Source organism: Neopsephotus bourkii, unplaced genomic scaffold, assembly GCF_033783945.1.
Source record: "Neopsephotus bourkii isolate Nb327-2 ecotype Australia unplaced genomic scaffold, CSIRO-AGI_Nbou_v1 NB_1557, whole genome shotgun sequence".
Taxonomy (NCBI): Eukaryota; Metazoa; Chordata; class Aves; order Psittaciformes; family Psittacidae; genus Neopsephotus; species Neopsephotus bourkii.
The window spans coordinates 737641-764590 of NW_026902033.1; the positions used below are offsets into that span (position 1 = coordinate 737641).

The 26950-nt window shown below is 64.5% G+C and overlaps 4 protein-coding genes across 6 annotated transcripts in view; 2 read left to right on the top strand and 2 right to left on the bottom strand.

Moving 5' to 3' along the window:
• Positions 1–5438, top strand: part of LOC133221829 (NACHT, LRR and PYD domains-containing protein 12-like) — a 29834-nt gene extending 24396 nt beyond the window's left edge. Inside the window, 3 exon segments of the mRNA XM_061371021.1 lie at positions 4344–4517; positions 4592–4753; positions 5222–5438. Of these exon segments, the coding sequence (XP_061227005.1) occupies positions 4344–4517; positions 4592–4753; positions 5222–5420 (535 nt within the window). The 3' untranslated portion in view covers positions 5421–5438.
• A 401-nt stretch (positions 5439–5839) lies between these two features.
• Positions 5840–12270, bottom strand: LOC133221835 (scavenger receptor cysteine-rich type 1 protein M130-like). The gene is made up of 13 exons (XM_061371032.1): positions 11423–12270; positions 10538–10914; positions 10131–10448; positions 9112–9414; positions 8720–9034; positions 8154–8462; positions 7748–8056; positions 7289–7651; positions 7064–7207; positions 6868–6963; positions 6661–6744; positions 6325–6435; positions 5840–6176 (listed from the first exon to the last, which is right to left on the bottom strand). Exons 1-13 carry the CDS (start codon positions 12268–12270, stop codon positions 6070–6072), a joined length of 3684 nt encoding a protein of 1227 aa, XP_061227016.1. The 3' UTR covers positions 5840–6069.
• A 27-nt stretch (positions 12271–12297) lies between these two features.
• AIP (aryl hydrocarbon receptor interacting protein) lies at positions 12298–14471 on the top strand. Of its 2 annotated transcripts, none has more exons than XM_061371024.1 (6): positions 12298–12536; positions 12679–12858; positions 13028–13216; positions 13324–13500; positions 13582–13723; positions 13806–14471. In XM_061371024.1, the coding sequence occupies exons 1-6, from the start codon at positions 12438–12440 to the stop codon at positions 14009–14011; spliced, it is 993 nt and encodes a 330-aa protein (XP_061227008.1). In that variant the 5' UTR covers positions 12298–12437; the 3' UTR covers positions 14012–14471. The 2 variants fall into 2 exon arrangements, with proteins under 2 accessions (XP_061227008.1, XP_061227009.1); XM_061371025.1 differs by having other exon boundaries at positions 13582–13715; positions 13806–13878.
• An 868-nt stretch (positions 14472–15339) lies between these two features.
• On the bottom strand, positions 15340–26517 carry PITPNM1 (phosphatidylinositol transfer protein membrane associated 1). 2 transcript variants are annotated; one of them, XM_061371023.1, is made up of 23 exons: positions 26412–26517; positions 25197–25411; positions 24977–25098; positions 22871–23092; positions 22010–22324; positions 21646–21741; positions 21401–21508; positions 21184–21245; positions 20868–21112; positions 19785–19974; positions 19549–19656; positions 19301–19449; positions 18852–19030; positions 18361–18531; positions 17972–18121; positions 17724–17872; positions 17535–17645; positions 17272–17388; positions 16981–17129; positions 16741–16890; positions 16223–16406; positions 15883–16011; positions 15340–15792 (listed from the first exon to the last, which is right to left on the bottom strand). In XM_061371023.1, the coding sequence occupies exons 1-23, from the start codon at positions 26487–26489 to the stop codon at positions 15523–15525; spliced, it is 3669 nt and encodes a 1222-aa protein (XP_061227007.1). In that variant the 5' UTR covers positions 26490–26517; the 3' UTR covers positions 15340–15522. The 2 variants fall into 2 exon arrangements, with proteins under 2 accessions (XP_061227007.1, XP_061227006.1); XM_061371022.1 differs by having other exon boundaries at positions 17724–17884.
• Between the last annotated feature and the right edge of the window lie 433 nt (positions 26518–26950).

Here is a 26950-nt window from a genome sequence, read left to right on the forward strand (position 1 = left end):
GATGTTCACATGGAGCCTCCTATGCTCCAGTTCACACCCATTGCCCCTTGTCCTGTCACTGGACATCACTGAAAAAAACCTAGCTCCATCATCCTGACACTCACCCTTTACATATTTGTAACCATTGATGTGCTCACCCCTCAGTCTCCCCCAAGCTAAAGAGCCCCAGCTCCCTCAGCCTCTCCTCATAAGGGAGATGTTCCACTCCCTTCATCATCTTTGTGGCTCTGCGCTGGATTCTTTCAAGCAATTCCCTGTCCTTCTTGAACTGAGGGGCCCAGAACTGGACACAGTATTCCAGATGCAGCCTCACCAAGGCAGAGTAGAGGGGGAGGAGAACCTCTCTTGCCCTACTAACCACCCTCTTTCTAATGCACCCTAGGATGCCATTGGCCTTCTTGGCCACAAGGGCACATTCCTGGCTCATGGTCATCCTCCTGTCCACCAGCACCCCCAGGTCCCTTTCCCCTTCACTACTGTCCAGCAGGTCAACCCCCAGCCTGTACCGGTACATGGGGTTGTTCTTCCCCAGATGCCAGACTCTACACTTGCCCTTGTTGAATTGCATCAAGTTTCTCCCCCTCCAACTCTCCAGCCTGTCCAGGTCTCGCTGAATGGCAGCACAGCCTTCTGCTGTGTCAGCCACTCCTCCCAGTTCAGTGTCATCAGCGAACCTGCTGAGGGTACACTCAGTTCCCTCATCCAGGGCGCTGAGGAAAATATTAAACAGCCCTGGTCCCAGCACCGACCCCTGAGGTGCTCCACTGGTCACAGACCTCCAGCTAGATTCTGCCCATTGACCACAACTCTGCCTTCTTCCCTTCAACCAGCTCTTGATCCACCTCACTGCCTGATCGTCAAGCCCACACTTCCTTAGCTTATCTATGAGGATGCTGTGGGAGACAGTATCAAATGCCTTACTGAAATCAAGAGAAACCACATCTACCGCTCTACCATCATCCATCCATCGTTACTCCCTCATAGAAGGCTATAAGGTTGCTCAAACATGACTTCCCCTGGTAAAACCATGTTGACTGCTCTTAATGACCCCCTCATCCTTGGTATGTCTAGACATGGTGTCAAGAATAAGATGTTCCATCACCTTTCCAGGGATGGAGCTAAGGCTGACCGGTCTTCAATTACCCGGCTCCTCCTTCTTGCCCTTCTTACAGACTGGCATGACACTTGCCACCCTCCAATCCTCAGGCCCCTCTCCTCCTTCCCACGACTTACCAAAGATGATGGAGAGTGGCTGAGCAATGACCTCCGCCAGCTCCCTCAGCACCCATGGGTGTATTCCATCCAGACCCATTGATTTATAGATGTCCAGACTGCTTAACTGATCCCTACCCCAATCCTCATCTACCAAAGCAAACTCCTCCTTTGTCCTGGCTCCTGCTGGGGCTACAGGAATCTTGGGCCCCAGGGGAGAGTCTGCAGGAGTAAAGACACAGGCAAAGAAGGCATTCAGCACCTCTGCCTTCCTTAAATCCTCTGTCTCCAGGGCACCCACCTCGTTCAGCAGTGGGCCTCTATTGCCTCTTGTGTTAGTTTTATCCCATATGTATTTGAAGAAGCCCTTTCTATTGTCCTTAACCCGACTTGCAAGGTTAAGTTCCAAGGAGGCCTTAGCTCTCCTAATTGCCTCCCCACATCCTCTAGCAACTGTTCTATCTTCCTCCCAAGTGGCCAGCCCCTCCTTCCATAATCCATATTCTCTTTTTCCACATGAGTTTGCCCAGCAATTCCTTGTTTAACCATGCTGGTCTCCTGGCTCCCTTACTTGATTTCCTACCCATTGGGACACTCTGATCCTGAGCTTGAAGAAGTGGTCCTTAAATGCTGACCAACTATCTTGAGCCCCTTTACCACCTAATACCCTTTCCCATGAAACTTCCCTTAGCAACTGATTGAAGAGGCCAATGTTGGCCCTTTGGAAATCTAGAACTGTGGCCTTGCTAGGTATTCTATTCCTCCCACACAGGATCCTAAACTCCACCATCTCATGGTCACTGCAGCCAAGGCTGCCATTGACCATCACCACTTCAACCAGACCCTCCTTGTTGGTGAGTACTGGATCCAGCAGCGCTCCTCTCCTTGCTGGTTTGTCCACCATTTGCATGAAGAAGTTATCAGTGCACTGGAGGAACCTCCTAGACTGTGAATGATTGGCTGTGTGAGTCTGCCAGCAAATATCGGGGTAGTTAAAATCCCCCATGAGGACCAAGGCTTCACCCACCTGCACCTCCAGGAGTTCTTTGCAGCCATGCTCTATGTGCTGGAGGACAACGTGGAGCTGGTTGGTGACTCAAGGGATATCTCAAAGGATGTAAAGGTGTTGCTAGAAAGCTACAGCGAGTCCAGGGAGGAGCTGAAGGTCACAGTGAGGTTCCTGTGCGGTTTGGTGAGCCAAGGATGCAGAGAGTACATGGACAACACCATCGGGTGCAGAACCTCAGCACGAGCCAAGGAGGAGCTGCTGAGGTGGCTGCAGGGGAGGCACGGAGGCACCTCCCAGCCTGGCCAAGGGGTGAAGCTGGCCCGGTTGGACACGTTCCACTTCTTGTTTGAGATGAACGATGAGAGCTTCGCACAAAGGGCGCTGGGGGCTTTACTGATGTGGAGCTGCAGGACACGAAGCTGACCCTGTACGACCAAATGGCTCTTGCCTTCTGCATCAGGCACTGGCCTGGGCTGGGCTCTGTCACCCTCCGGGGATGCTCCTTCCACCAACAGGACCCCAAGTCCAAGGCGGCAGCATCAGTGCCCCGGAAATACTGCTCCAGAGACCCAAAATCCCAGAGATTCCTCCTTTCCCACCCCAAAGGATGCTTCTAAAAGCTCTTGAGCTCCTTGTCCTCAAACACCTTGTCCTTTGCTGGGGTTTAGCTCCTCCCACCAAAACTTGTCCTTTCGTGGATTCATAGATGAGTTTGGGTTGGAAGGGACCTTCAAAGCTCATCCAGTCCAACCCCTGCCACGAGCAGGGACATCTTCATCTAGATCAGGTTGTCCAGAACCACATCCAGCCTGGCCTGGAATGCCTCCAGGAATGGAGATGGAGCATCTTAGCCTTAACAAACCCATCTGTGCCCAGGGGCTCATCTGGCTTCACGTCCCCCTGCTTGCATGCAAAGAGCAGAGCCCCGATGAGGAAACTTTAAGCGCACCCCAAGCTCTGCTCGTGCTCCTTTGTGCCTCCAAAGCCACGGGGGTCCCTCCCAAGAGCTGGTGCCAAGCTCTGCTGTGCCGGTGCCAAATCCAGGCGCTCCTGGTGAAAGCCACCCGTGGCTCTGTGCCCTGCAGCTCTGGTCCCTCGGATGCCGGAGCACAGCCCGGTCCCATGGCTCAGCAGCAGCCCCAGGAGCTGCATTCCCCCATGGATGTGCTCTGCCGGGCGCTGCGGCACCCTGGTAGTGACCTGTGGGTGCTCCGGTAAGAGGCTGAGCTGGGGTGGGTGGGTGCTGGAGGGGAGCAGATGGGTGCTGCTCTAGGGTGGATAAGAGGGAGCTATAGGGTGAGGCCAGGCTTTCATTGGCCATGGGAGGGGTGGTCCCTCCATGCTGATTGGCTGTGGGGTGAAAGGGTGGGGTCCCTCCATGGTGATTGGCTGGGGAGTGAGAGGGTGGGATCGCCCCATGGTGATTGGCCCTGCAATGGGTGGGTGAGGTCCCTCATGATGATTGGCTGTGCTAAGGGTGGATGTGTGCTCTCCATGCTGATTGGTCGTGAGGTGCCTTGAGGCTGATTGCCTGGGAAGGGGGGTGTGGGAAGGTGGGGACACTCCATGCTGATTGGCTGTGCTTAGAGTGAGAGTGTTCCCTCCATGCTGATTGGCCAGGTGGTGGGTTGGTGTGTTCCTTTGAGGCTGATTGGCACCCAGAGGCATCCCTGAGCATCCCCGTGGGAAGTACTGGCATCCCTGAATATCCCCCAGGTACCCACGGGCATCCCATAGCATCCCCTCAGCACCCCCGGGCATCCCTGGGCATTCCCCCAACATCCCTGAGCATCCCCCCGGTACCCTCTGGCATTCTCCAGCACCCAGAGCATCCCCCTGGCATCCCTGAGCGTCCCTTTGGGCACCCACAGACATCCCATAGCAACCCCCAGCACCCCTGTCCATCCCTGAGCATCCCCCTGGCATCTCTGAGCACCCTCCTGGCACCCCACAGCATCCCTGGGCATTTCCCAGGCAGCCAAAGCCCTGGGGCGGATGGGAGCACTGCAATGGTACCCAAAGGAGCCCCCTGGGCTGGCCTCATCCCTGTGTCCCGCTCTCTCAGGGCACTGGCTCCGGGTTAGGACCACGGTGGGGTGGCACTGAGGCTCTTTCCCTGCAGTCTGCGCTATTCCCGCCTCAGCAGCGCCTGCTGCAAGGACCTGGCCGCTGTGCTGAGCACCAGCCCCTGCCTGGAGGAGCTGGATTTGTCCTTCAGCGAGGGGCTGCGGGACGCGGGTGCGGAGCTGCTGTGCGAGGGGCTGCGGCCCCGTTCCTGCCGCCTGCGGACGCTGCGGTAAGAGGCGGCCCGGTCCCAGGCGCAGCGGCTCCGCGGGTCCCGCCGCACATCCCTGTTCCCGCATCCCGCAGGCTGGGGAGCTGCCGCCTGACGGGCGCCTGCTGCCGAGCGCTGCCTGCGGGGACGCCTCCCCTCACCTGCCTGGACCTGAGCGACAACGAGCTGGGAGCAGACGGGGTCCTGCAGCTCTGCCGCCAGCTCCGGAGCCCCTCCTGCCCGCTGCGGGCCCTGGGGTAAGGGGCTGGCTGTGCCCTTGCGCCCCTGTGCGAGTGCCGAGGGCTCAGGGAGGGACAGGAGGGGCATGGAACCACGCAAGGAAGGAAGGGTTTGGGTTGAAGGGACCTGAAAGCTCCTCCAGCTCCAACCCCAGCCCCTTCCACTGGAGCAGCTTGCTCCAAGCCCCTGTGTCCAACCTGGCCTTGAGCACTGCCAGGGATGGGGCAGCCACAGCTTCTCTGGGCACCCTGTGCCAGCGCCTCAGCACCCTCACAGGGAAGAGCTTCTGCCTAAGAGCTCAGCTCAGTCTCCCCTCGGGCAGGTTCAAGCCATTCCCCTTGGCCTGGCCCTCCAGGCCCTTGTCCCAAGCCCCTCTCCACGTTCCCTGCAGCCCCTTTGGGCACTGGACCTGCTCTCAGGTCTCCCTGAGCCCCCCCAGCTCAAGCCGGGGGTGATCCCACAGCTCTCTCCTCCCTCTGTTCCAGGCTGAGCACGGCCGGGCTGCCCCAGGACGCGCTGCAGGCCCTGGCTGCCCTGCGGGCGCTGAAGCCCGGCCTCAAGGTCGGGGACCTCCTGGAGCAGGAGGCGCCGCAGACGGGGGCCATGGCCCGGCTCCGCTTCCAGCGCGGGTCCCTGCCGGGCAGGAGGGGGCCCCCCTCGCTCCGCACAGGAGCGCTCCTCTAGGAGAGCCCTTGCAGCAACCGCAGCCGTTCCCAGCGCAGGGCTCGGGGACCTGGGGGGAACCCGCTCTGGCTCTGAGCCTGCCCCAAGCATGGGGGCGCAGGGGAGGAGCTGCTGCCTGCAGCCTGCATCCTGCATCCGCTGGGATCGGGGCAGAACCGCTCCACGTCCTTCCCTCTCCCGTTTCCCCAGCTGTGGGGAGCAGATCCATAGAGATCTCTATAGACCCCATCTATTGCTGGGAACACGCGTGTTGGTGTTGCTGGATGCCAAATAAAGGCGCTGGGGCCCTTATTCCCTTTTCTTCCTCCGCCCTTCTCCCTGTCCCAGTCACACCCAGGGACCCATCTGTAGGTCCAGCTCCTGCCGCACATCCCCAAGGGATGGTTGATGTCCCCGGGAGCAAGGTGCCAGCCTGGAAGTGAGTCTCCAGCCAGCTTGGGAGTTTTAATAGGGAAAACCATGGGAATTCACGGTGAAACTAAACCCAGATCCCTGCAGCGCTGCTGCAAGAGGGACACCGGAGCTGCTGTGCTGTGGTCCTGGGCACGGAGAGGTGACCTCCATGGCCGGGGCCACCCGTCCTTGGGGACAGAGCCCCAGCACCCGCACTTGTGTCCCCGTGGCCTCGTGTGCTGCGGCCACAGCATCCTCACAGCAATGTCCCCAAGGTGCCAACGTCAGCATCATCGTAGCCTGTGTCCCCTGGGGGCTGCTCCGGGGGGTCCCCTGTGCCCCCTGGGGGGGGACGGCTCCCACCTTGGGGGCAGCAGAGGCTGGTGCCTTAGTGGGGGCCGCTAAACCCCATCTGGGTCTTGCTGCAGCCCCATGGATTTGCTGCTGCTCCCCCCCAGCCACCACAGCCAAGCCCCCCCGAGGTGGCTCTGCAGGGCACAGGGACACTCACCTGCATGTGCCACCCCCTCGGGGGTGTCCCCAGTGCCAAGGGACTCCTCTGGCACAGCCTCGGCATCATCGTAGCCATCGGGGGGTCCGTCCTCAGGCAGGGCAGGGGAGCCTGGGGCAGCGATGGGGAGGGGATGGGGGTGACCCGGAGGCCGTGGCAGGGCTCTGCCTGTGTCACCCCCCTCCATCCACAGCACCAGGGGTGTCCGGGAGGCGCTGGGGCTGCTCATCCAGAGCCACAGCTGAGCTGGGCTCATCCAGGCCAGGGGACCCCGTGTCCCATTCGCTCCCCAATCCTAAGGGGGTCCCCGCTGGGATCCTGTCCCCATGTCCCTACCTGGGGCTGCGCCGGGGTCACTCTCCTCCACATCCTCTGCAGTGTAATAGGGCAGCTTCGTCTCTGAGCCCTCTGTTGGGGAGCCTGGTGGGGAGAGGGCACAGTGGGACAGGGGACACCCACACGCCACGGGATGAGCCGCAGCCACACCGCCAGGAGCCAGGGCTGTGGCGGGGCCGTGGGGCAGAGCTACCCCAGTACGGGCACACGTGCACCAACCTGGGCGACTGGGCACCTTCTGGTACTCCGGCATCCCGGTGTAGTCCAGCTCCTCATAGACAGCATCCAGGGCTCTGCCAGGCTCTGGAATAACAGCAGCAGCGCTCAGCAGGAGCAGCGGGGTCACCAATGACCCCCTCTGAGCCCCGGGACCCCCAAAGCAGCTCTGCGCCGCAGCACCCACCTCGTGGCCCAGCCCAGGCCCGGTACATCTGCAGAGCCAGGGCAGCGAGCGCCAGGCACAGCAGCACCCCCAGCACCGCGCACAGCACCGTGGGCACCGGCACCGGCCCCGTGGCTGGCCGCGGGGTGCTGGCCCTGGGGACACCTGCGGGGCCATGGGAGGAGCAAGGTGAAGCGAGGCCGTGGAGCGCGGCCGGCCCGGCGCAGGCCTCAGCATCAGAGCTACCTGTGAGCGTGGGGCTCCCTGGGGACGGGCTGAGCATCCCCTCGGCGCCGTCCTCAGCGCACACCACATGCGCGTCCCCGCCGGGCCCGCACGGCTGCAGGCGCCAGGGAGCCGAGGGGCAGCGCCACAGCGAGCGGGCCCCGTCCTCGCAGCGCACCCAGGCGAGCCAGGCGGGGGCCGGGAGCGGGGCAGCGCCGGCCCCGAGGCTGCCCCCGTCCCCGCAGCCCAGCTGCCTGCAGGCGGCGGCGGCCGTGGCCGGGCTGGTGCCGTCGGCGCACACGCGGCCCCACGTCCCGTTGTAGAGGAGCTCCAAGTGCCCGCTGCAGCGGCCGCTGCCGCCCGCCAGCCGCACGGAGAGCTGCCCTAGCCGCGGGGGGCAAGGCGGGGGTCACCGCACGGCTCCGGCTGCGCGCCCCCGCCCTGCCCGTGCCCGTGCCCGTGGCCGTGGCCGCCACTGACCTGAGCACACGGCGCCGGCCCCGCCGCCGAGCCGGCAGCCGCGCTGCGCTGGGGCCGGGCAATCCCAAAGGGACGCCTCGCTGCCGGCGCAGCCACCGGCACCCGCCCACGGCGGGGCCGCCCCGGGGCCGAAGCGAGCGGAGCCGGGCGCGTCCAGCGCTGCCCCGCAGCCCAGCTGCCGGCACACGACGGCGGCGTCCGGGATGTCCCACGCGTCCTGGCACACGGGGCTCCAAGCGCCCTCAACGTAGAGCTCCACACGCCCGGCACAGCGCCCAGGGCCCCCCGCCAGCCTCAGCCGCCGGCTGCCTGCGGGGCACGGACGGGATGCACCGGGGCTGCTGCCTGCGGGGCCCCCACCGCCCGGCCCATAGCGGGGCACTCACTCCCTCACTCCCTCACTCACCGGAGCACACAAGAGCCAGAGCCTCGCCAGCGCCGCTCCCAGCACTGGCCCTGCCCGAGACGTTGCACTGCGCCAGGGCGTCCTCGCTGCCCGCGCACTGCACCTCCTGCAGCCCCACGCCGCCGGGGCCCGCCACGGGGTACACCCGCTCCAGCTCGCCGCAGCCCAGCTCCCGGCACGCCACGGTGGCCGCCTGGGGGGCCCGGAGCCCCGCGGACACAGCGGCCCAGCTGCCCGGGCTCGTGGGGACCTCCAGCCGCCCCTCGCACCGGCTCTGCCCCTCCAGCAGCCGCAGGGGCTCGGCAGCGCCTGCAGGATCCACCCGAGAAGCTGGGGCTGCCCCATCCCTGGCAGTGCTCGAGGCCAGCTTGGACACGGGGGCTGGGAGCAAGCTGCTCCAGTGGAAGGGGTTGGGACCCGATGGGGTTTTAGCACAGGGTCCCGGGGCGATGCTGGGCCCCAGCTCAGGCCCCCTTCACCCCAAAGGACCCCGCATCCTCCATTCCCAGTGCTTGAGGGGTCCCCACAGCCCCACGAGGCTCTTCCCCCCCGGGTCCCGCACGCACCTGAGCACTCGACCGCAGCAGCGTGCCCGGGGGGGCAGCTTGGCTCCCCCAGCACCGCCACGGGGCACTGGCCTGGGTGCTGCTCGCTGCCGCTGCAGCCAAAGGCATCCACGCGCAGGGTCCCGTTCCCGCTGCCGAAGGAGCCTCCCGGGAGCACGGCGCTGGCAGGGCCGCAGCCCAGGTGGTGGCAGAGGACATGGGCATCGGGCAGGTCCCAGGCGCTGGCGCAGAGGGACCCCCACGTCCCCCCTGCCATCACCTCCACCCGCCCGGCGCAGCGCGAGCTGTGGTTCGCCAGCCGGAAGCCGCTGTAGGCTGGGGCACAAAGGGGGTTGGGGGGTGACAATGGCGCAGGGGGACCCCCAGCACCCCCCGCTGGCCCCGCTGCTTACACGAGCAGACGATGCTGGCGTGGCCGCTGCAGGCCTGGGCGCTCCGTGCCCGCTGCCTGCAGGCGCTCAGGAGGAGCTCGCTGCCGCTGCACTCGAATCCTGCGTCCCATTGCGGCTCCGATGCCGCCGGGAACAGGCCGGCCCCGGGCACAGCCAGCACCGAGCCGCAGCCCAGCTCCCGGCACACGACCTGGGCAGCCTTCAGCTCCACAGCATCCTCACAGAGCCCGGCCCACGCTCGGCCCTGCCGCACCTCCAGCCGCCCCGCGCAGGGGCCATCGCCACCAACCAGCCGGGAGAAGCCTGCGGGGAGAGGCCCCGCGGCGGTGCTCAGGGATCGGAGCAGCCCTGACGGGAAGGACTTGGGCTGCTGCCTGAGGAGCAGCTCCCCACGACCCGGCTTCAGGGAGCGCTTGAGACCAGAACCCCCCCGGCTCCGTGTGCTGGGCTGCACCCCCAGAGCGTGAGCAGCAGCTCCGGGAGGGGATCCTGCCCCTCTGCTGCGGGAACGGGAGACCCCCCCTGCAGCGCTGGGTGCAGAGCTGGGGTCCTCAGCATAAGAAGGCCATGGAGACGTTGGGGCAAGGGTGGAGGAGAGGCCACGAGGATGCTCAGGGGCTGGAGCAGCTCCTGCATGGAGCCAGGCTGGGAACACTGGGGCTGCATGGAGAGCTCAGAGCAGCTTCCAGTGTCTGAAGGGGGCTACAAGGATGCTGGAGAGGGACTATTCATCAGGGACTGCAGCAATAGGAAAAGGGGTGATGGGTTCAAACTGGAGATAAAGCAGAAGCTCTTCCCTGTGAGGGTGCTGAGGCGCTGGCACAGGGTGCCCAGAGAAGCTGTGGCTGCCCCATCCCTGGCAGTGCTCAAGGCCAGGTTGCACACAGGGGCTTGGAGCAAGCTGCTCCAGTGGAAGGGGTCCCTGCCCGTGGCAGGGGTTGGAGCTGGATGGGATTTAAGCTCCCTTCAACCCAGTCCTGGGGCTCTGTGCTGTGCCAGCACCAGCTCCCGGCTCCTACCTTGGCAGACGACGGCAGTGTCATAGTCGTGGAAGCCGTCATAGGGCCCCCAGCCCCTCACCTCGCACTCCCAAAGCGCTTTCTCGTGCCCGCGGCAGTTCACCAGCACCATGTTGACAGGGGGGTCACCGCTGCTGTACTTGCTGCCTTTCATGTAGGCCCTGGTGGCCGAGCCGCAGCCCAGCTGCTGGCAAACCACCTCCGCATCCATCATGTCCCACGTGTCGTCCGCCACCGAGCCCCAGCGTCCCCGCAGCTTCAGCTCCACCTTCCCATCGCAGGGACCGCTGCCGCCCGCCAGCCTCAGCTCCAACGCGTCTGCACCACGGCACCGGCCCAGCCTCAGCCATAGCCAGCGCCGCGGCACACGGCCGGTGTCCCGGCACCACCGGCATCCCCCGCCTCACCTGTGCAGGTCACCCCCACATCGCGCTCGTGGCCGCAGAAGTGCTGGCCCCATCCGAAATGGGGACAATCCTGCAGCATCGCCTCGTCGCCGCGGCAGAAGAAGACGTGGAGCCAGATGCGGCCGGTGCCCTGCCCGAACGGAGCGTACGGGGACGACGTGGCCGCCGTGCCACAGCCGAGCTGCCGGCACACCACGGTGGCCCAGTGGGCGTCCCAGTCAAAGTCATAGGTGCAGACGGAGCCCCATTCACCTTCATGCTTCACCTCCACCCTCCCGGCGCAGCGCCCACCACCACCCACCAGCCGCAGCTCATCGGGGCCCTGCACCGTGCTCAGCTCAGCCTGGGGCTCTGCGGTGCTCCGCGGCTGCCCCACGCTGCGACCCACAGGAGAGCCCCCAGCACCCTCACAGGCACCATCTCGCACACCAGGACCCCCCCCTCTGCCTCCTGGGTCGGGCTGGGTGATTTATAGGCAGCGCCGCAGCCAATGGAGGCAGCAGCACCTTCTGAGCCCGTTATCAGTTGGGTTATCTCCCATGTGGGGAGGCCTCGGGCTCCAATAACCTGCTCCGTGCCCAAATATGAGGCTCAGCTCCGCTTCTGGCGTCACACACCTTGCCGGGGGGGGTCTGAGCCCGGATGCCCCCAGTCTGAACCCCCCATAGGCGCTGCAACAGGGTGCTCAGACTCATCCTGTATCCCCTCATGGCACTGACCCTGCTGCGGCGCCTGCCAAGAGCCCAATGGCAACAGGATTCACCCCAAAACCTACCCAAACCCCCACAGGGCCGCTCTTAGCACCAGCACGGAGCAAAACCCAAGGAGCCCGGGCACAGCAGCACCCATCCTTGGGGTGCTCCCCTCCATAGGGTGCCTGCAGACCCGGAGTGGGGGGGCCCTGAGGTGGCAGCAGCCCCCCCCGCCTCACCGCGGTGCCTGCAGGTGGCCCATGGCGGTGCCGGCAGCTGTGGCAGGCAGGAAGGAGGCGGTTTCCCCCCTGCAAGCAGGGACCCGCTGTCGGCATCGACCACACGCAGCTCCCCAGCCACCTGCGGAGCTCCCGATAACGCCGCAGCGGCACCTGCCTGCGCTGATGACGCCCAGAGGGGCACGGAGCCCATCCGCAGCCGCTGGGGACCCACCGGGCCAAGCCGGGAGCAGCAGCAACACCCGACGGGGGCAGGAGGTGCAAGGAGCAGGAGCGAGCTCCAGGGCTCGCTTGAGCCGGGCTTCACCTGGCGGACTCCATCAGCGCTGAGCAGCGCCGGCGGCCACAGGGGAAATGAATGGAGAGGCTGCGGAGGCAGCTTCCCCTTGAAGAGCTGCTGATGGCAAAGGCACCGACGTGCTGGAACAGGGGTGAGCCAGGGCACATAGGAAACACGGGGGGCCGAGAGGCCCCTTGCAGCGGTGCCTGTGGCCCAGGGGCTGTGCCCACCGCGTGCCAGGAACCGGCTGCCTTCAGACGTCCCCGTTATCACCGTGGGGAGCGCACGGGGCTGCCCCAGCGCTGGCGGCCCCCGGCACGTCCCCCATGGCAGGACCCTGCCTGACCCTGCTGCCCGCCCGTGGCTCCCCACGGGGGCACAACACCGGGAGCGCCCCGCACACGCAGCCCGTGCAGGGCCGCTCCCAACGGCACAAACGGGTTCGATGCGGAACGGCTCCGTTAGCTCCGCGAAGGGAGCGCGGGAAGAGGGCGCGCCAACGCCGCGCCTGGCCACGCCCATTGAGGGGCTGACCACGCCCACTGCCCGCTCCACCGCCCCCCGCAGCGCCCCCGCAGCGCCCCCCCCGCGCCAGCAGGGGGCGCGTCCACGTCTCTCCGGAAAGAGCCGAGCGGCGGCGGAGGAGGCCGAGGCGAGGCCGGGCCGAGGCGGGGCGCAGGGCTGGGCCGATGGCGCAGGAGGTCGAGCGGCTGCGGGCGGACGGCGTGGACAAGGAGGTGCTGCGGGAGGGCGCGGGGCCGCTGCCCGACTTCCGCGACGGCACCAAGGTCAGAGCCGCGCCGCCGCCTTCGGGTTGGGGGGGGACAGAGACGGGAGGAAAGGTTGAGGTACGCATGCGCGGTTCCGTCATGTTGCCATGGCGACGGCCGCGGCCTACTCGGGCCTGAGCGTTTCCGCTATCTCCTTCAGGCCACTTTCCACTACCGGACGCTGCGGTGCGGCGATGAGGAGCCGCCGCTGGACAGCAGCCGGGAGCACGGGAAGCCCATGGAGCTCATCGCCGGAAAGAAGTTCAAGCTGCCGGTGTGGGAGGCGGCGCTGCGCACCATGAGGCCTGGCGAGCGCGCCCGCTTCCGCTGTGACGCCAAGGTGGGGAGGGGGCGTGGCTTGGGCTGCCTTGGAGGCGTGGTCAGATCGGAGGGGCGTGGTTTTCCTCTGGCTGGACCACGGGTTCGATTCCCGGCGTTGTCCCGGTTGCCCCCCACCCCATTCCCGGTGCATTCCCGGCCCAGCGCCGCCTCTCCCGCTTGCCCCGCAGCACGTGGTGCTCTACCCGATGGTGTCCAAGAGCCTACGGAACATCGCGGCGGGGAAGGACCCTCTGGAAGGGCAGCAGCACTGCTGCAGCCTGGCCCAGCTGCACAACCACTGCTCCCTGGGCTACCCCGACCTCGATGAGCTCCAGAAGAACCCCCAGCCCCTCATCTTCGACATCGAACTGCTCAAGGTGAGGCACCCGCTTGTGGGGGGGGGGTCCCCAGCAGCGCTGCCCCCGGTGGAGGCTGCGGGTGGGAGCGTGCTGGGGCTGTGCCCTCAATGCTGGGGTGCTGGCAGGTGGAGCCACCCGGCTCCTACCAGCAGGACCCGTGGGCCATGACGGATGAGGAGAAGCTGCAGGCTGTACCCCAGATCCACAAGGAAGGCAATGAGCTGTACCGGCAGGGCAAGGTGCAGGAGGCAGCTGCCAAGTACTACGATGCCATCGCCTGCCTCAAGAACCTGCAGATGAAGGTGGGTCTCCCGCATCCCTCCTGGATGTCACAAGGAGCGGTTGGGAGCTTCTCACTCTCCCTCCTCCATCGCATCCTCCAGGAGCAGCCTGGATCTCCAGACTGGATTGAGCTGGACCAGAAGATCACCCCCTTGCTGTTAAACTATTGCCAGTGCAAGCTACAGTGTGAGGAGTACTACGAGGTGCTGGATCATTGCTCTTCCATTCTCAACAAGTATGAGGGTAAGGAGCCATGGGCGAGGGGTGAACCAGCCCGTTGCCCCCTTCCCCTTGCTCCATTAACCCATCCTCTCTCTCCCCAAAGACAACGTCAAGGCCTACTTCAAGCGGGCGAAGGCGCACGCCGCGGTGTGGAACGTGGCGGAGGCCCAGGCTGACTTTGCCAAAGTGCTGGCCCTCGACCCCTCCCTGCGCCCCGTGGTCTCCAAGCAGCTCAAGAGCCTGGAAGCGCGCCTGCGGGAGAAGGATGCCGAGGACAAGATCCGCTTCAAGGGCATCTTCTCGCAGTGAAGCCCGCGCCGCAGAGCCCGCAGGTTCCTTTAGGTATTCCACATGTGGAATGTTCATGGATGTTTATTAATGTTTAATACAGATCTTTACTTATTGGAAGTCAGGCGGAGGGGCCCCGGAGCTCACCCGTGGCCCAGCAGTGCACTTCGGGGCAGTATCAAGCAGCGTAAAGCACTGGCAGCACACAGTGGAGGTGCCGAGTGTGCTCACCGCCACGCCAGGAATGCCATGTGGGGTGACACAAGCTGAAGCCAGCTGCATCATTTTAGCCTGCCTTTGATGGTTTTATACTTTACGAGCTGTTGCTGGCTGCGGCGCCAAGCCTTGGCCCCAGCTCCCCCCCCTTTGTGCCTGTATATCCTGTGTTGTCACTTCCCAAGGCTGCTGCTAGCATCCCCAGCCGGTGTTTCCTCTCTGCTGGATCATCGGGTCAGCGGCGTAAATGTTTTATATAGGATAAGTGCTTGTTACTGCTATCTATAGCTATCTATAACTCTGGTTGTGCTGTGCCAAAATGAAGTAAAAGCTATAGCCACAGGTCCCTGGGTACTTAGGAAAGTCGCTGGTAGAGGTAAAAGGGGTAAAACAAAGCTGCAGGTCAGGGGGAGGCAGCCTGGCAAGCCCTTGCAGACTCACTGCAATGCTGAGCCCTTACTTAAGGGCTTCCCCATCGTGGATGTGTAATAGGGGCAGAGGCAGCGGTGTAAAGGCAGCTCTGACACCCACAGAGGCTGGGGTGGTGCCTGTCCCCCACTCTGCAGGAGCTCAAAGCTGAGCCTGTGCTGCTGCAGCACCCCAAGCCCCATGGGTCCTCACCCCCGTTTCCTCCTCCTGTCCCCACAGCCCCATCCCTGCTCTACCAGCCCAACCCTCCTCTTGTGCAAGAGGTTTAACCACCCGTGACCTGCAGCTTGTTGGCATCAGCACCTACCCCAGGCTGCCTTTCCCTGCCCCACATTGCTCATGACCCAAGTGCTGTGCTGCAGGACGCGTGTGACACCGTGGCCCCAGGTCAGAGGCTTGTGGGTAGAAGTCCTGGTGCCAGCTATGGCTGGGGGGGGACACAACAGGGCAGACGTGAGGGCTGCAGCTCCTCTTTACATTGCTTTATTACACACCAGGACGGACGGGAACAGAGGCAGCGCTTCCGAAGCCCGGCCCTGTGGCACCCAATGGAAATAAATAAGAGGGAAGCAGGGAAGTGCCGCTCGCCTTGGGGCCCCTCAGTGCTGCCCAGGGACCCATGGCCCTGCAGGGCCTTACTGCAGCTCCCCAGGGGACAAACCCCACTGGGCACTGCCCAGCAGCAGCTCTGCAGCCCCGCAGGAGGGGGGAGCTGGGGTGGCTCAGTCCCAAGGGGATCACTGCAGCCCTCAGAGCACCACCTCCCAGGACCCCTTGGTGCATGGGGCCCAGTGCCCTCATCTCCATCCCATGGGCTCGGTGCCCATCGCAGGCTCTGGCCCCGGTTGCCCCTTGCTGGCTGCAGGGGAGCGGTGCTGGGGCCACCCTCACTCCTCATCCTCCAGCTTGAGGCTGACGCTGCGGGGCTTGGCCCTGGGCAGCCCTGGGGCTGCTGCTGAAGGCCCTGCCCCGTCCCACTCGGCCTGGCTGGAGCCCCGCGACCGCAGGAGCTGGTTCTGCTTGCGGAGGACGTCGACGGGTGCCAGGCAGCCGTAGGTGCCTTTACCCAGCGTGGGCCGCGAGGGGCCCTTGGGTAAGTGGGCCTGGGCTGCTGCCTCGAGCTGGGCAAGGTGGGCTGCGTAGCCCTCAGACACGAACTGCGGGGGACACAGACATGGCCAAGCTCCCTCTGGGGCTCAGCAATTGGCCCCTGCAGCTCAGGCCCGGCCCCAGCCCCACCACCGTACCTGGCACTGGTTGGTGAACTTCTTGATGGCCCGGCCCACGATGTAGATGCTCGTCGGTGGGAGCCCCAGGGAGCTGTAGACGGAGATGTCCTTGGTGGAGCCGTAGCCAGCGATGATGTTGATCTCTGCCTGCCCATGGAGAAGAGGACGGCAGCGTTAGGGCAAGGACCAACCCTTCCCACAGGGACAGCCCTTGTTTTATGGGATAGATGCAACACCCACAGGCTGGGATCTCCCCTTTGTGCCGGGGAGCTGGTGCCAGCTCCATCACGGTTGAGCTCCGAGCATCCCCACACTGCCCCAGCGCCAGCCCCGTGCCCAGGGGTGTCCCTGTGCCCACCTCGGTGTGCAGGCTCTGGAGGAAGGCGGTTTTCTGGCGCAGGGGGTCGTGGGTGAGCCCGTCACAGAAGGACACGGAGCCATAGGGGAAGTTGTGCTGGGAGAGCCAGGCCACCACGCGGTGCTTCTGCATGTCCGGGCGCCCCGTCACGTAGATGATCATGAAGCCCAAGTCCTGCCAGTGCCTAGGAGGGGACGCACGCTGCTGCTAGGAGCCCGTGTGGGGATGCTCCTGCACCCACCAGCACAGCACCCATGGGTGCTACCTCCACAACCCTCCTCCTCCCAGTGGGTTAATGGAGGCAGAGCTGCGGGTACCACAGCAGGCTTCAAGGACCATACCCAGGAGAGGACTCTTTACCCACAGGAAGGCATCAGCACAGGGATGCTGCGCAAAGTGGGTGCTAGGAGCTCCTCCCTAGGACATCAGCCTGCTCTGATGCCCCCACGCCCCCAGTTTTCTTGTCACCTCACCATGAAAGGAGGGGAGAACATCCCCTCGGTGTGAAGGGCACCTACCGCACTACATCCACAGCCCCTGCCCGCACTTTGGGGTCATTGCCCATGATGGAGACGCTGGCGGCGAAGGAGCCATCGATGCTGAACACGATGCACTCGGTGCCGGGGGCCACCACGGTGAGGTACGCCTCGGCGAAGCTGTGGTCCCCCCTGGGGTGGGCGAGTGGCAAGGGCTCAGCTCCAGCTGTGGCCAAAGGGCTGCAGGGGGAGCCGAGGTGGCTCCAGGCACCCGCTGCTCACCTCACCACCATGCGCACGGGGTAGATGCCGATGGCCAGAGCTTTGTCTGCAGGGATGGTGAAGGTCAGGCGCCCGCTGCCGCTCGTCACCTCGGTGCCGTAGTACATCCACTTCCCCGACAGCGGCTGTGTCATGACGTAGATGTCCACCTGGAGAGGGAAAAGGGACGAGTCCTGCTGCATCCCCAACCTACACATCCCTACAGAGGGTCCTGGTCCCCACATCCCCTGCTGGGGGGTGACACCGGCCCCGTGCCCTTCCCCATGGTGGCACCCATGAACGCAGCGGTACCTTCTCCCCAGTCAGTGTCACCATGTCCAAGGGGCCGTACATGAAGCGCCCGCTGAGGACCTGGGCTTTGCCCTCGCACACGATCACGTCGCACACCCGGTGGTTCGCTGTCATGTTCTGCAGGGACACGAGTGCCACAAAGGCCCGTGGGTCTGGGGGACCAGCCCAGCCCATGGGAGCAAACCAGCGCCATGACCCCATGAGCAGGGTGCAGCTGGAGCCCTGGGAAAGGGTCAGGATCCCAATGGCCATGGGGCACGTACCCGGATCTTCATCTGGGTGCGCCGGCGCTGCCACTTCTCCCTGGGGATAGCGGGGCTGTAGGTGGAGCCCTCCTCATTCTCTGCTGGCTGCGACTCCTCCTTCTCCATCACCTGCCCAGCAGCAGGGTCCCAGCTCAGCTCCAGCGGCCCCATGGGGCTGTGCTGCCCACCCCACCGTGCCCACCATACCTGGCGCAGGATGAAGGCCACCACGTCGGAGGATTCCCAGTAGCTGGCATGGAAGAGGTGGGGCAGGGTGATGGTGGGGAAGGCAGTCAGGGCTTCGGGGCAGTACAGCAAGTAGTCGACGCGCTTCCGGCCCCACCAGCGCTCCAGGACTGTGGGGAGAGCTGGAATGAATCCCTCCTTGGGCCTTAGCCCACCTCGTGCATCCCAAGGTGCTGGTGTGGGCTGGGATGGGCACGGATGGCACTTACTCTTGACCAGTTCACTGGTGCTAGCAGGATCGGGGGGCTCTAGGGGCTCAGTGCTCTTCCAGAAGCCCCCAAAGCTGCCGGTGGGGGTAGGAGGGGTGGCCATGTCCACCTTGGGCAGGAAGAGGGCAGAGTGCATCTGCAGCGTATCCGCTGTGGGGAGAGATGGGTGAGGACCCCCTGACCCCTGGGGACACCAGTTACAACCAGTTACCACCAGTTACCGCCTCCAGCACAGCCCCAAGGTGGGGGGCAGAGCCTGTGGATCACTTTCCCCCTCTCCCCAGCTGGGCTCCTGCAGTGCTGGGGATGCTCCGGGTACCCCAGCATGGCGCTGCAGCCCATAGCACACCCCAGGGTGCCCAGGACCAGCCCCGTGACGGGGTGCTCACCCAGCAGGGAGGAGGTGCCATCACCCAGGGGGTACTTCTGGTAGCGGGGCACGCTGAGGGGTGGGACAGCGTGGAAGGCCTTGGTCAAGAGGGGCTCCAGGCGAGAGGCGCAGGGGTCGGCCGCATGGAAGAGGTTGTAGATCTGCTCACAGGCAGGATGCAGCTGAGCCACTGGTGAAGAGAAGGGAGAAGGGGGGGGATTGGGGCTGCACGGTGAGGAGCCCAACTGGGACAGGGCCTGAGGGCTGGTGGGGCTGGGGCAGCGCAGCTCAATGCCCAGGGGGGGAAAAGCAACACCCAGCGAGAGGAAAGGCAAACCCAGGCAGGGCTGGCACAGAGGATGGGGCACACACACCAACAAGCACAAGGGGCTCAAACCCAAGCAGGGCTCTTGGGGGACGCCACAGAGGGGTTGAGGCTTGCAGGGAGCACAAGTGGAGCTCCCTAGGGAGGGCTGGGGGCAGGCACCAGGGCTTGGCAGGGGTCCTCACCATCCAGAGCAGGCATGACGGTCTTGCGTAGCGCGAGCACCAGCCCCAGCGGGGAGCCAAAGAGGAAGAAGCCGGATACCTTAAAGTCGAGGCGGGTGCTGGCACCCTCTGCCCCATCCAGTGCCACGGTGCTGCTCCGGGATGCCTCTGGCTCCAGCGCAGCCTCACTGGCCTGCAGGCTGGGACAGCAGGGCCGGTGGGTATGGGGAGGGATGAGGGGGGGACATGGTCCCACTGCCACCAGCCATGGGGCAAAGCTGGGTCTGGAATGGCCCCATTAGCCCGGAGGAGCTGCTGGGAGCAGGGGAGCTCCAGCAAGACCCCCCCCCTGTGCAGTGCAGCATCCCAGGCTGGTGCAGGGGGGCAATTCACCCTTCCCATAGAGCACAGTTAGTGGGGAGATGAGCAGCATTGCCATGGGGAGCTGCTGACCATGCCCTCGCTCTCACCTGCACGAGGAGCTGTGGCAGTGGCTCTCCCCCTGCTCCCTGCACAGTGGCTGTGGCCCTGGCTCCGGCTCTGATCCTGCTGCTCCATCTGCTCCATCAGCCAAGGGGTCCCGGCCGCCGCACAGCTCGGGGGAGATGGGCTCCATGCTCTGCAAGGGGCAAGGCAGGGAGCACCCAGCCCTGATGTTCACCACCAGCACCCAGAGGTGCAGACCCCACCTGAGCCCCGGCAGGGTGCTGGTACTCACCAGGCTGCCACGGCGGCTGCTGCCACGGCTGCCCCCGGTGCCCATCCGTGTCTGGCAGAGCGCATCGAAGCCCAGGATGCCCCCCACACAGTCCCCCAGCAGCACCACCTGCGGACAGCACGCACCCATGGCAACGGGGGGGGGGGTGAAGGACACAGCCCCCAGGCCCTCCACACAGGGGCAAAGAGGCTCCCAATGGAGCCAAACCCCATTTCCCCCCCCCAGATCCCTCTGACCTGGCCGCAGAAGCCGGCTCCCTCCCTGGAGCGCAGGAAGGCTCCATAGGCCTGGTTGGCACGAGCCACGACGGTGCCCAGGGCGTGCAGGTAGCCCCCCGAGGAGGTGGCCAGCAGTGGGAGGGCTGCCAGGGGGATGTGGTCCTGGCTGCTGTACAGTCTGTCCGTGTCGTGGCTGTAGGGGCTCAGCCTGGGAAGGGACAAAGGGAAGGATGAATGGGGCTGCCCTGATGGCCTCATCCCACCGTATGATGCTCGCTGGCCACAGGTTGCTGCACCAGGAGTCAGCCCCATCCTATTGTGTGCTCTGGCTGCTGCACAGACAGAATGAATCATGGAATGGGCTGGGATGAAGGGAGCTGAAAGCTCCTCCAGCTCCAACCCCAACCCCTTCCACTGGAGCAGCTTGCTCCAAGCCCCTGTGTCCTTGAGCACTGCCAGGGATGGGGCAGCCACAGCTTCTCTGGGCACCCTGTGCCAGCGCCTCAGCACCCTCACAGGGAAGAGCTTCTGCCTAAGAGCTCAGCTCAGTCTCCCCTCGGGCAGGTTCAAGCCATTCCCCTTGGCCTGGCCCTACAGGCCCTTGTCCCAAGCCCCTCTCCAGGTTCCCTGCAGCCCCTTTAGGCACTGGAGCTGCTCTCAGGTCTCCCCTTCCCACAGCAGAGGGGCAGGATCCCCTCCCGGAGCTGCTGCTCACACTCTGGGGGTGCACCCAGCACAGGGGGGGGTTCTGGGCTCAAGCACCCCAAGTGCTCCTCACCCAGCACCCCAAGTCCTCCTCAGGCTGCTCCATGCAGTGCCCCCCAGGCTGTGTCTGTGCTGGGGATTGCCCCAAGGCAGTGTCAGGACCTTGCCCTTGTTGAACCCTATGAGGTTCACATGGTCCTGCCCCTGCAGCCTGTGCAGGTCCCTCTGGGTCCCATCCTTCCCTCCCGTGTATCCACCACCCCACACAGCTCAGTGTCATCAACTGAAGGTGTGTTTGATCCCACTCTCCAAGGCCACCACTTCCCCGGTCCCCCCCCACATCCCTGGGATGCTTTTCCACATGGACAGCCCCACGGCCCCCACACACATCCACACCTGGAGACGAGGGCATAGGCAGCGGCGCAGATGGGGGGACAGGGCACCAGGCGCAGCGCCACGTGCCCCAGCGCCTCGGGGAAGTGGGCCCGGGCGACAGCATCGAAGGTGGCCGCCAAGGTCTGCACATCCGCCTGCTTGGAGCCCGGCTCTCCCGAGCCCTGGTCCAGGATGTTCCCGCTGTGCAGGATGAGGAAGAGGACGTGGATCTGGCACACGGGGGCTGCGCTGTCCGAGGAGCTGCCCTAAGAGGGGGGGAGCGCTGCTGTGGTACCCATAGCCAGGAGCTGAGGGCTGGGGTGAGCAGGACTCGCACCTCCGAGAAGCTGGATGTCCCCAAACCTTCTCCATCCACCTTAGTGGTGCTGGTGCCTTCCCCTGTGAAGACACAGCCCTGGGTGAGCTCCCCTGGCTGGGTTCTGGCTGTGGTCCCCCAGCTCTGCTGAGCCCAACTGGGGTGTCCAAGTGGGGCCAGCCCCATCCCAGGGCACCCACACATGGGTTTGAGGCTGAACCCCATCTTCACCCCTCACCTAAAGCCTCATCCAGCTCCACCGGCTGCTCCAGCGTGTCCAAGAAGTCATTGGAGCTCCACTTGGTCATCTCCTTGGCAAAGACCTCGTCGCTGTCAGACAGGTCCTCTGTGGTGGCAGGGGGTGGGGGGGCCATGGGGATGGGGACACCCCTGTCCCCCCGCTCCCCAATCCCAACACCCCTCCACCAGGCACATCCAGCCCACCCTGAGCCGGTGCCACCGAAACACCCACCCCAGCCCTACCATGGGCATCGAAGAACTCCTCCTCGGAGCTGTTCTCGGAGTCACGGGCGATGTTCTGCATCCGCCACTCGGACAGGCTCTGAGGAGACACCCCCCCTGCCACCGCCGTGGGTTCAGCCCCCAGAGCCCCCCATAGCAACACCCGGCTCCTGCCCCATAGCTCCTCCCTGTTCCTCCATTCAGGGACCCACAGGAGAGGCAGGACCAACCCGGGGTCACCCACAGGAGAGTCAGGGCCACCCCTGCATCATTCAGAGCCCCCCCAAAAAGACCCAGGACAGGGATGACAGAGTCCCCCCAACATCTCCTCTGCTCAACAGCAGCAGATAGGGCTGAGGTCCCCATCCCAGCCCTGGTCTCTCACCTCCATGCTGAGAAGAGTAGGAAGACCGGGAGGAGGTGGACCACTGCTTGGCAAAGGTATCATCAGGGGAGACATCAGCCTCCTGCTGCACCTCAACCCCTTCCTGCCCGCTGGCACGTCGGGGCTCCATCCTGCCCTCGGCGCTGGGCCCGGCCATGGGGGGCTCCTCGGTCCCGCTGCATTTGCCCATCTTCTGAGCCAGCATCTGAGCTGTCTCGTCCTCCAGCTGCCGGATGTCCTCCATGGTCAGGTCCGTCCACTCGTCCTGCCAGCACCAGGCCTGGCGGTGGGCACGGAGCATCACCTTCCGCAGGCCTGGGAGGGGATGGAGACATGGGAGCACTGGGGGCAGTGCTGGTGTTCCCAGTGTAGGGGCATGGAGCTGTTGGAGCAAGGCCAGAGGAGGCCATGAGGATGCTCAGGGGCTGGAGCAGCTCCTGTATGGAGATAGGCTGAGAACATTGGGGCTGCGTGGAGAGCTCAGAGCAGCTTCCAGTGTCTGAAGGGGGCTACAAGGATGCTGGGGAGGGCTCTTCATAGGGACTGGAGCGATGGGACAAGGGGTGATGGGTTCAGACTGAAACAGGGGGGATCCAGGTTGGGGATAAGGCAGAAGCTCTTCCCTGTGAGGGTGCTGAGGCGCTGGCACAGGGTGCCCAGAGAAGCTGTGGCTGCCCCATCCCTGGCAGTGCTCAAGGACACAGGGGCTTGGAGCGAGCTGCTCCAGTGGAAGGTGCTGGGGTTGGAGCTGGAGGAGCTTTCAGCTCCCTTCATCCCACCCCATCCCATGATTCTATGGCTCTGGGGCTCCCCAAGCCACCCCCCAGCAGCACCAAGGGCTCACCAATGCTCCCAACTCACCCACATCATGGATGAACTGCTCGATCTTGGACTGCATCCCCCAGTAGCGGAACTCCACCTTGCAGAGCTTGTAGGCACACATGAGGGGCCCGGTGCTGGGGGCCTCCAGCCAATCATCCCCCAGTGGGCCCCGGCCTGTCTTGGTGGAATGGTAGAGCTTGGGGTCCTCCTCGGGCTTGTATTCCCCAGGGGAGATGGGGTCACGCACGATGTCAATGGTGTCTGCGGGGGGAACAGTGTTTGTGACCCTCTGAGGGGATGCTGGGGCACAAAAACGTGTTAAAATGCACCAAAATCAGAGGGAAATCCCCCCAAATCAGTCCCACAATGCACGCATCCAACTCAACCGGTAGGAAACACTCTCCATCCTGCAGCTATAACATCAAAAGCACCCTTAGGAGCCTCCCAGCTGCCCCCTACACCCCAATAATGAGGCATAGGGCATTGAGCTGGGGGGTACAAGAGAGACATCCCCCAAACAGGGGTGATCCCCCCAGAACTGAGGGGTGGCACCAGGAAACCAGGATCCAGCAGACCTCTGGGGGGGGACATCCAGGCTCAACCCTGCTCCAGCCCCATCTAGGGGGGTCCCAGGACCTTCTCATGGGGCTGTCCCCAAGCCATCCCCATCACCCTGCAGTTATTTGCCCCCCCCAGGGTATCTGCTGGCCTCTTCCTCCAGTTTGGACTGGAAAAAGGAGGGGAAAAAGGACTTTTAAGAGACAAAAATCAATGTACTGCTGCAGGGCAGGTGCTTTGCCCCATGCTGGAATGCAAAGTGCCCCAGTGCACATCTCCCCAACACACTATGGGGTGGGAAAGCACCGTGGGGAGGTGCCCACATTGAGCAGCAATAGAGACTGTGCTGCTGTCCCCTGCATGTGAAGGGTAAAGCCCCACTGTAGCCACATCAAGGGAAGCCCCAAGCCCATAAAACCCCATGGGCAGCCCTGGGATGATGGCACCAGGCTTGGCCACAGCGCCTTTAAAGCCAGAGCCTGCCGGGCTGGCTGAGCAGCTCGGGTGTTAGCACGCTGTGGTTGGAGCCAGGCAGGACCTGCCAGGTCCTGGCAGGGACACTCATGTGACAAGCAGCAGGTCTGGGTGTTCTAAGTGCAAGGAGCTGCTGGCCCCGGGCCCCTGCTGCCCTTTGCAACGTGAGACGGGGCTGAAATCAGTGCCTATGGGGGGGAGAGGCAAAGCAATCCCAGTGGGATCTGTGCTGGGGATGGTGACACCCCCATGGGGACACAGCAAGCCCATAGATGGCACGAAGGGAGGGAAACGGGGCAGGAAAGGGGCGCAGGGCTCCATGCACTCATCCCTGGGGGTGGCAGGGACCGAATCCACGGTCCCCAGCGCCGAGCTCCGGCATCCCGGCCGGACATCCCCATTGCTGCAGGAGCCAATGAGAGAAATAGGTCAGATGAATCATTTCCTCCCCGTGCCTATTTTAGGCCTCCATTTTAAGAGCAGAGCATCACGTTCTGCGCTCCAGCGCCCGAACCCACCGCAGCCACAGCACCGGACACGGCAACCGGAGCCAAAGCAGCCGGCAGGGAGGGAGGAATCCCAAGCCCGGGCTCCTGGCAGTGCCCATCAGGGCCCCGAGGGGAGCAATGGAAGGGTCTAGACATGGGGAAGGATCTGGAGCACGGAAAGCAGGGCAGGGAGGGGGAAATGGGGACAGGGTTTGCCAGTGCCAGTGCTCCCTATGGAGGCTGTTGTGGGATCCTAGAACAGGGATGGGAGACAAAGCTGTGCCAGACTGAGTGGGACAGGGGGTGGGACACGGAAGGAGAGGGGAGGACCAGGAAAAGGGGGGTACAAACAGCCTATAGGTAAAGGGGAGAACGCAGAGCACAACGTGGGCCCCAACCCATCTTTAGGTGTAATCTGGTTTAGCAGCACCACCAAAGGACTGCACAGGGAGCTCATGACAAGGAATTCGGGGCACAGGCACCGGGGTCACCCCAACCAGCACTGAGGAGCAAAACCCAACCCCAGAGGCAGCAGGGAAGCAGAGCCCCTCGGCTCTCCATGCAGGGACACCGCAGGCACCAGTGCATCCCGCTCAGCACCACCTGCATGCATGCATGCACGCACCCAGGATCCTCTGCCTCTTCTCAGCAGCGCTCAGGTTGAAGACGTTGGGCTGCTGCCCCGCATCCTGCCGGTAGTAGGTCTCGATCTCGATGGAGAACTTCTCCACAAAGGGACACGTGTACCTGGGGTTGGGGGGGGAACGCAATGGGGCAAAGCATTGAAACCCATTGGCACGGCCGGGCCCCACATCCCACCCCATATCCCCCCACTGGGCTCATACCGGGTGCGGGTGTAGGGGTAAGCGTTCCAGGACTCCTCCTCCACCTGCAGGGCGGCCTTAGGGAGCAGGGCCCGGAACCAGCTGGGGATGTGGGAGCCCACATGGTAAACCTTGTGCGTGTACTGGCCGCTGCCGCCGGGGCCGTCGCTGTAGGGCCGGTTGGCCAGGATCTCCACGCCGCTGCCCTCGCCGCTCGACTCCTCCCGGCTCTTCTTCTGTAGGGGGGAGCAGGGAACCCCCCCTAAGCTGCACAGCCCCGAGGCCTCGGCTCCTCACTGGGGGTCCCCTATGCTCCATAGCCCCCTGTCCCCTGGGCTTCTCCACCCCAGCACCGGGACCCCGGCTTGGTTCGGTGGCCCCAATGCAACCGATAGCTCTGCAGCCTGCTAGGGCCTTGGGGTCAGCCGCAGGACCCCGTGGGCTGTGCTCAGCCCCATAGCACCCCCCCATGCTCAGCCCCATAGCCCCCTATGCTCAGCCTCATAGCACCCCAAGCTCAGCCACATAGAACTCCCTAGGCTCAGCCCCATAGACCACAGCCCCATGCTCAGCCAACTCCCACACACCCTGGTCAGCCCCATAGCCCCCCCTTACTCAGCACCACAGCCTCCATGCTCAGCCCCATAGCTCCCCCCCATGCTCAGCACCATAGCCCCCCCATGCTCAGCCCCATAGCCCCCCCTTACTCAGCACCACAGCCTCCATGCTCAGCCCCATAGCTCCCCCCCATGCTCAGCCCCATAGCCCCCCCTTACTCAGCACCACAGCCTCCATGCTCAGCCCCATAGCCCCCCATGCTCAGCACCACAGCCTCCATGCTCAGCCCCATAGCCCCCCATGCTCAGCACCACAGCCTCCATGCTCAGCCCCATAGCCCCCCATGCTCAGCACCACAGCCTCCATGCTCAGCCCCATAGCCCCCCCATGCTCAGCACCATAGCCCCACATGCTCTGCCCCATACCCCCATGCTCAACCCCATAGCCCCCCATGCTCAGCCTCACAGCCCTCTGCACCACCCGTGCTCCATGCTCAGCCCCACAGCCCTCTGCATCCCTCCATGCTCAGCCCCACAGCCGCTGCACCCCCATTGCTCCATGCTCAGCCCCACAGCTCTCGGCTCCCCTCACACTCAGCCCCGCAGCCCCCTCAGGCTCAACACCTCAGCCCCCTATAGCCCCCACAGCTCCCTGCACCCCACATCCCCCAGTCCCCACCTGGATCATGTAGAGCTGGGCCACCTGGTACTCGTCCAGGCTCATGGGCAGCACGATGCGGTACTCCTTGATGAGCATGGCGCCGGGGGGCAGCGCCCGCAGGCCCGCCCGGACCCGGCCTCCGCTCCCGCTTCGGCCCGGCCTGGCCCGGCCCGGCCCGGCCCGCTCGGCGCCCGCTGCGACGCTCCCGGGCCCGCCCCGCTCCCATGGCAACGCGCCCCCCGCCCGCTCGGCTCCGCCCGCCCCCCTTCGGAACCACTCGGCACTTTTCGGCTCCGCCCGCTCCTCCTCCCCCCCCCCCCCTCCTTCGGCTCCTCTCGGCCTCCTTCGGCTCCCCCCGCCGAACCTGCGCTGCTCCGAACCGGCCCGTGACATCACAGCCCGTTCCCACGGAGACGGCCGTGACGTAGCGGGGGGGGGGGTGACGTCAGAGGCGAGGAGGCCGAGGCACGGGCAGCACCGGGTCCGCTTCCCAGGGCACGGCCCCGGCTGGGACCGAGACCCACGGGGCTTCACTTAGAACCAGCCCTTGATTTAAG

Coding starts and splice junctions, on each gene's coding strand:
- LOC133221835 (XM_061371032.1), bottom strand. CDS start 12,270: ATGGGCGTGGCCAGGCGCGGCGTTGGCGCGCCCTCTTCCCGCGCTCCC. Junction 10,449..10,537: donor TGTGGGGGTGACCTGCACAG/GTGAGGCGGGGG, acceptor GCCGTGGTGCAG/ACGCGTTGGAGCTGAGGCTG. Junction 7,652..7,747: donor GGCCGGCGCCGTGTGCTCAG/GTCAGTGGCGGC, acceptor CCCCGCGGCTAG/GGCAGCTCTCCGTGCGGCTG.
- AIP (XM_061371024.1), top strand. CDS start 12,438: ATGGCGCAGGAGGTCGAGCGGCTGCGGGCGGACGGCGTGGACAAGGAG. Junction 13,217..13,323: donor TCGACATCGAACTGCTCAAG/GTGAGGCACCCG, acceptor GGGTGCTGGCAG/GTGGAGCCACCCGGCTCCTA. Junction 13,724..13,805: donor CATTCTCAACAAGTATGAGG/GTAAGGAGCCAT, acceptor CTCTCCCCAAAG/ACAACGTCAAGGCCTACTTC.
- PITPNM1 (XM_061371022.1), bottom strand. CDS start 26,489: ATGCTCATCAAGGAGTACCGCATCGTGCTGCCCATGAGCCTGGACGAG. Junction 21,742..22,009: donor CTACTCTTCTCAGCATGGAG/GTGAGAGACCAG, acceptor CGGCGGTGGCAG/GGGGGGTGTCTCCTCAGAGC. Junction 21,509..21,645: donor GGAGTTCTTCGATGCCCATG/GTAGGGCTGGGG, acceptor CTGCCACCACAG/AGGACCTGTCTGACAGCGAC.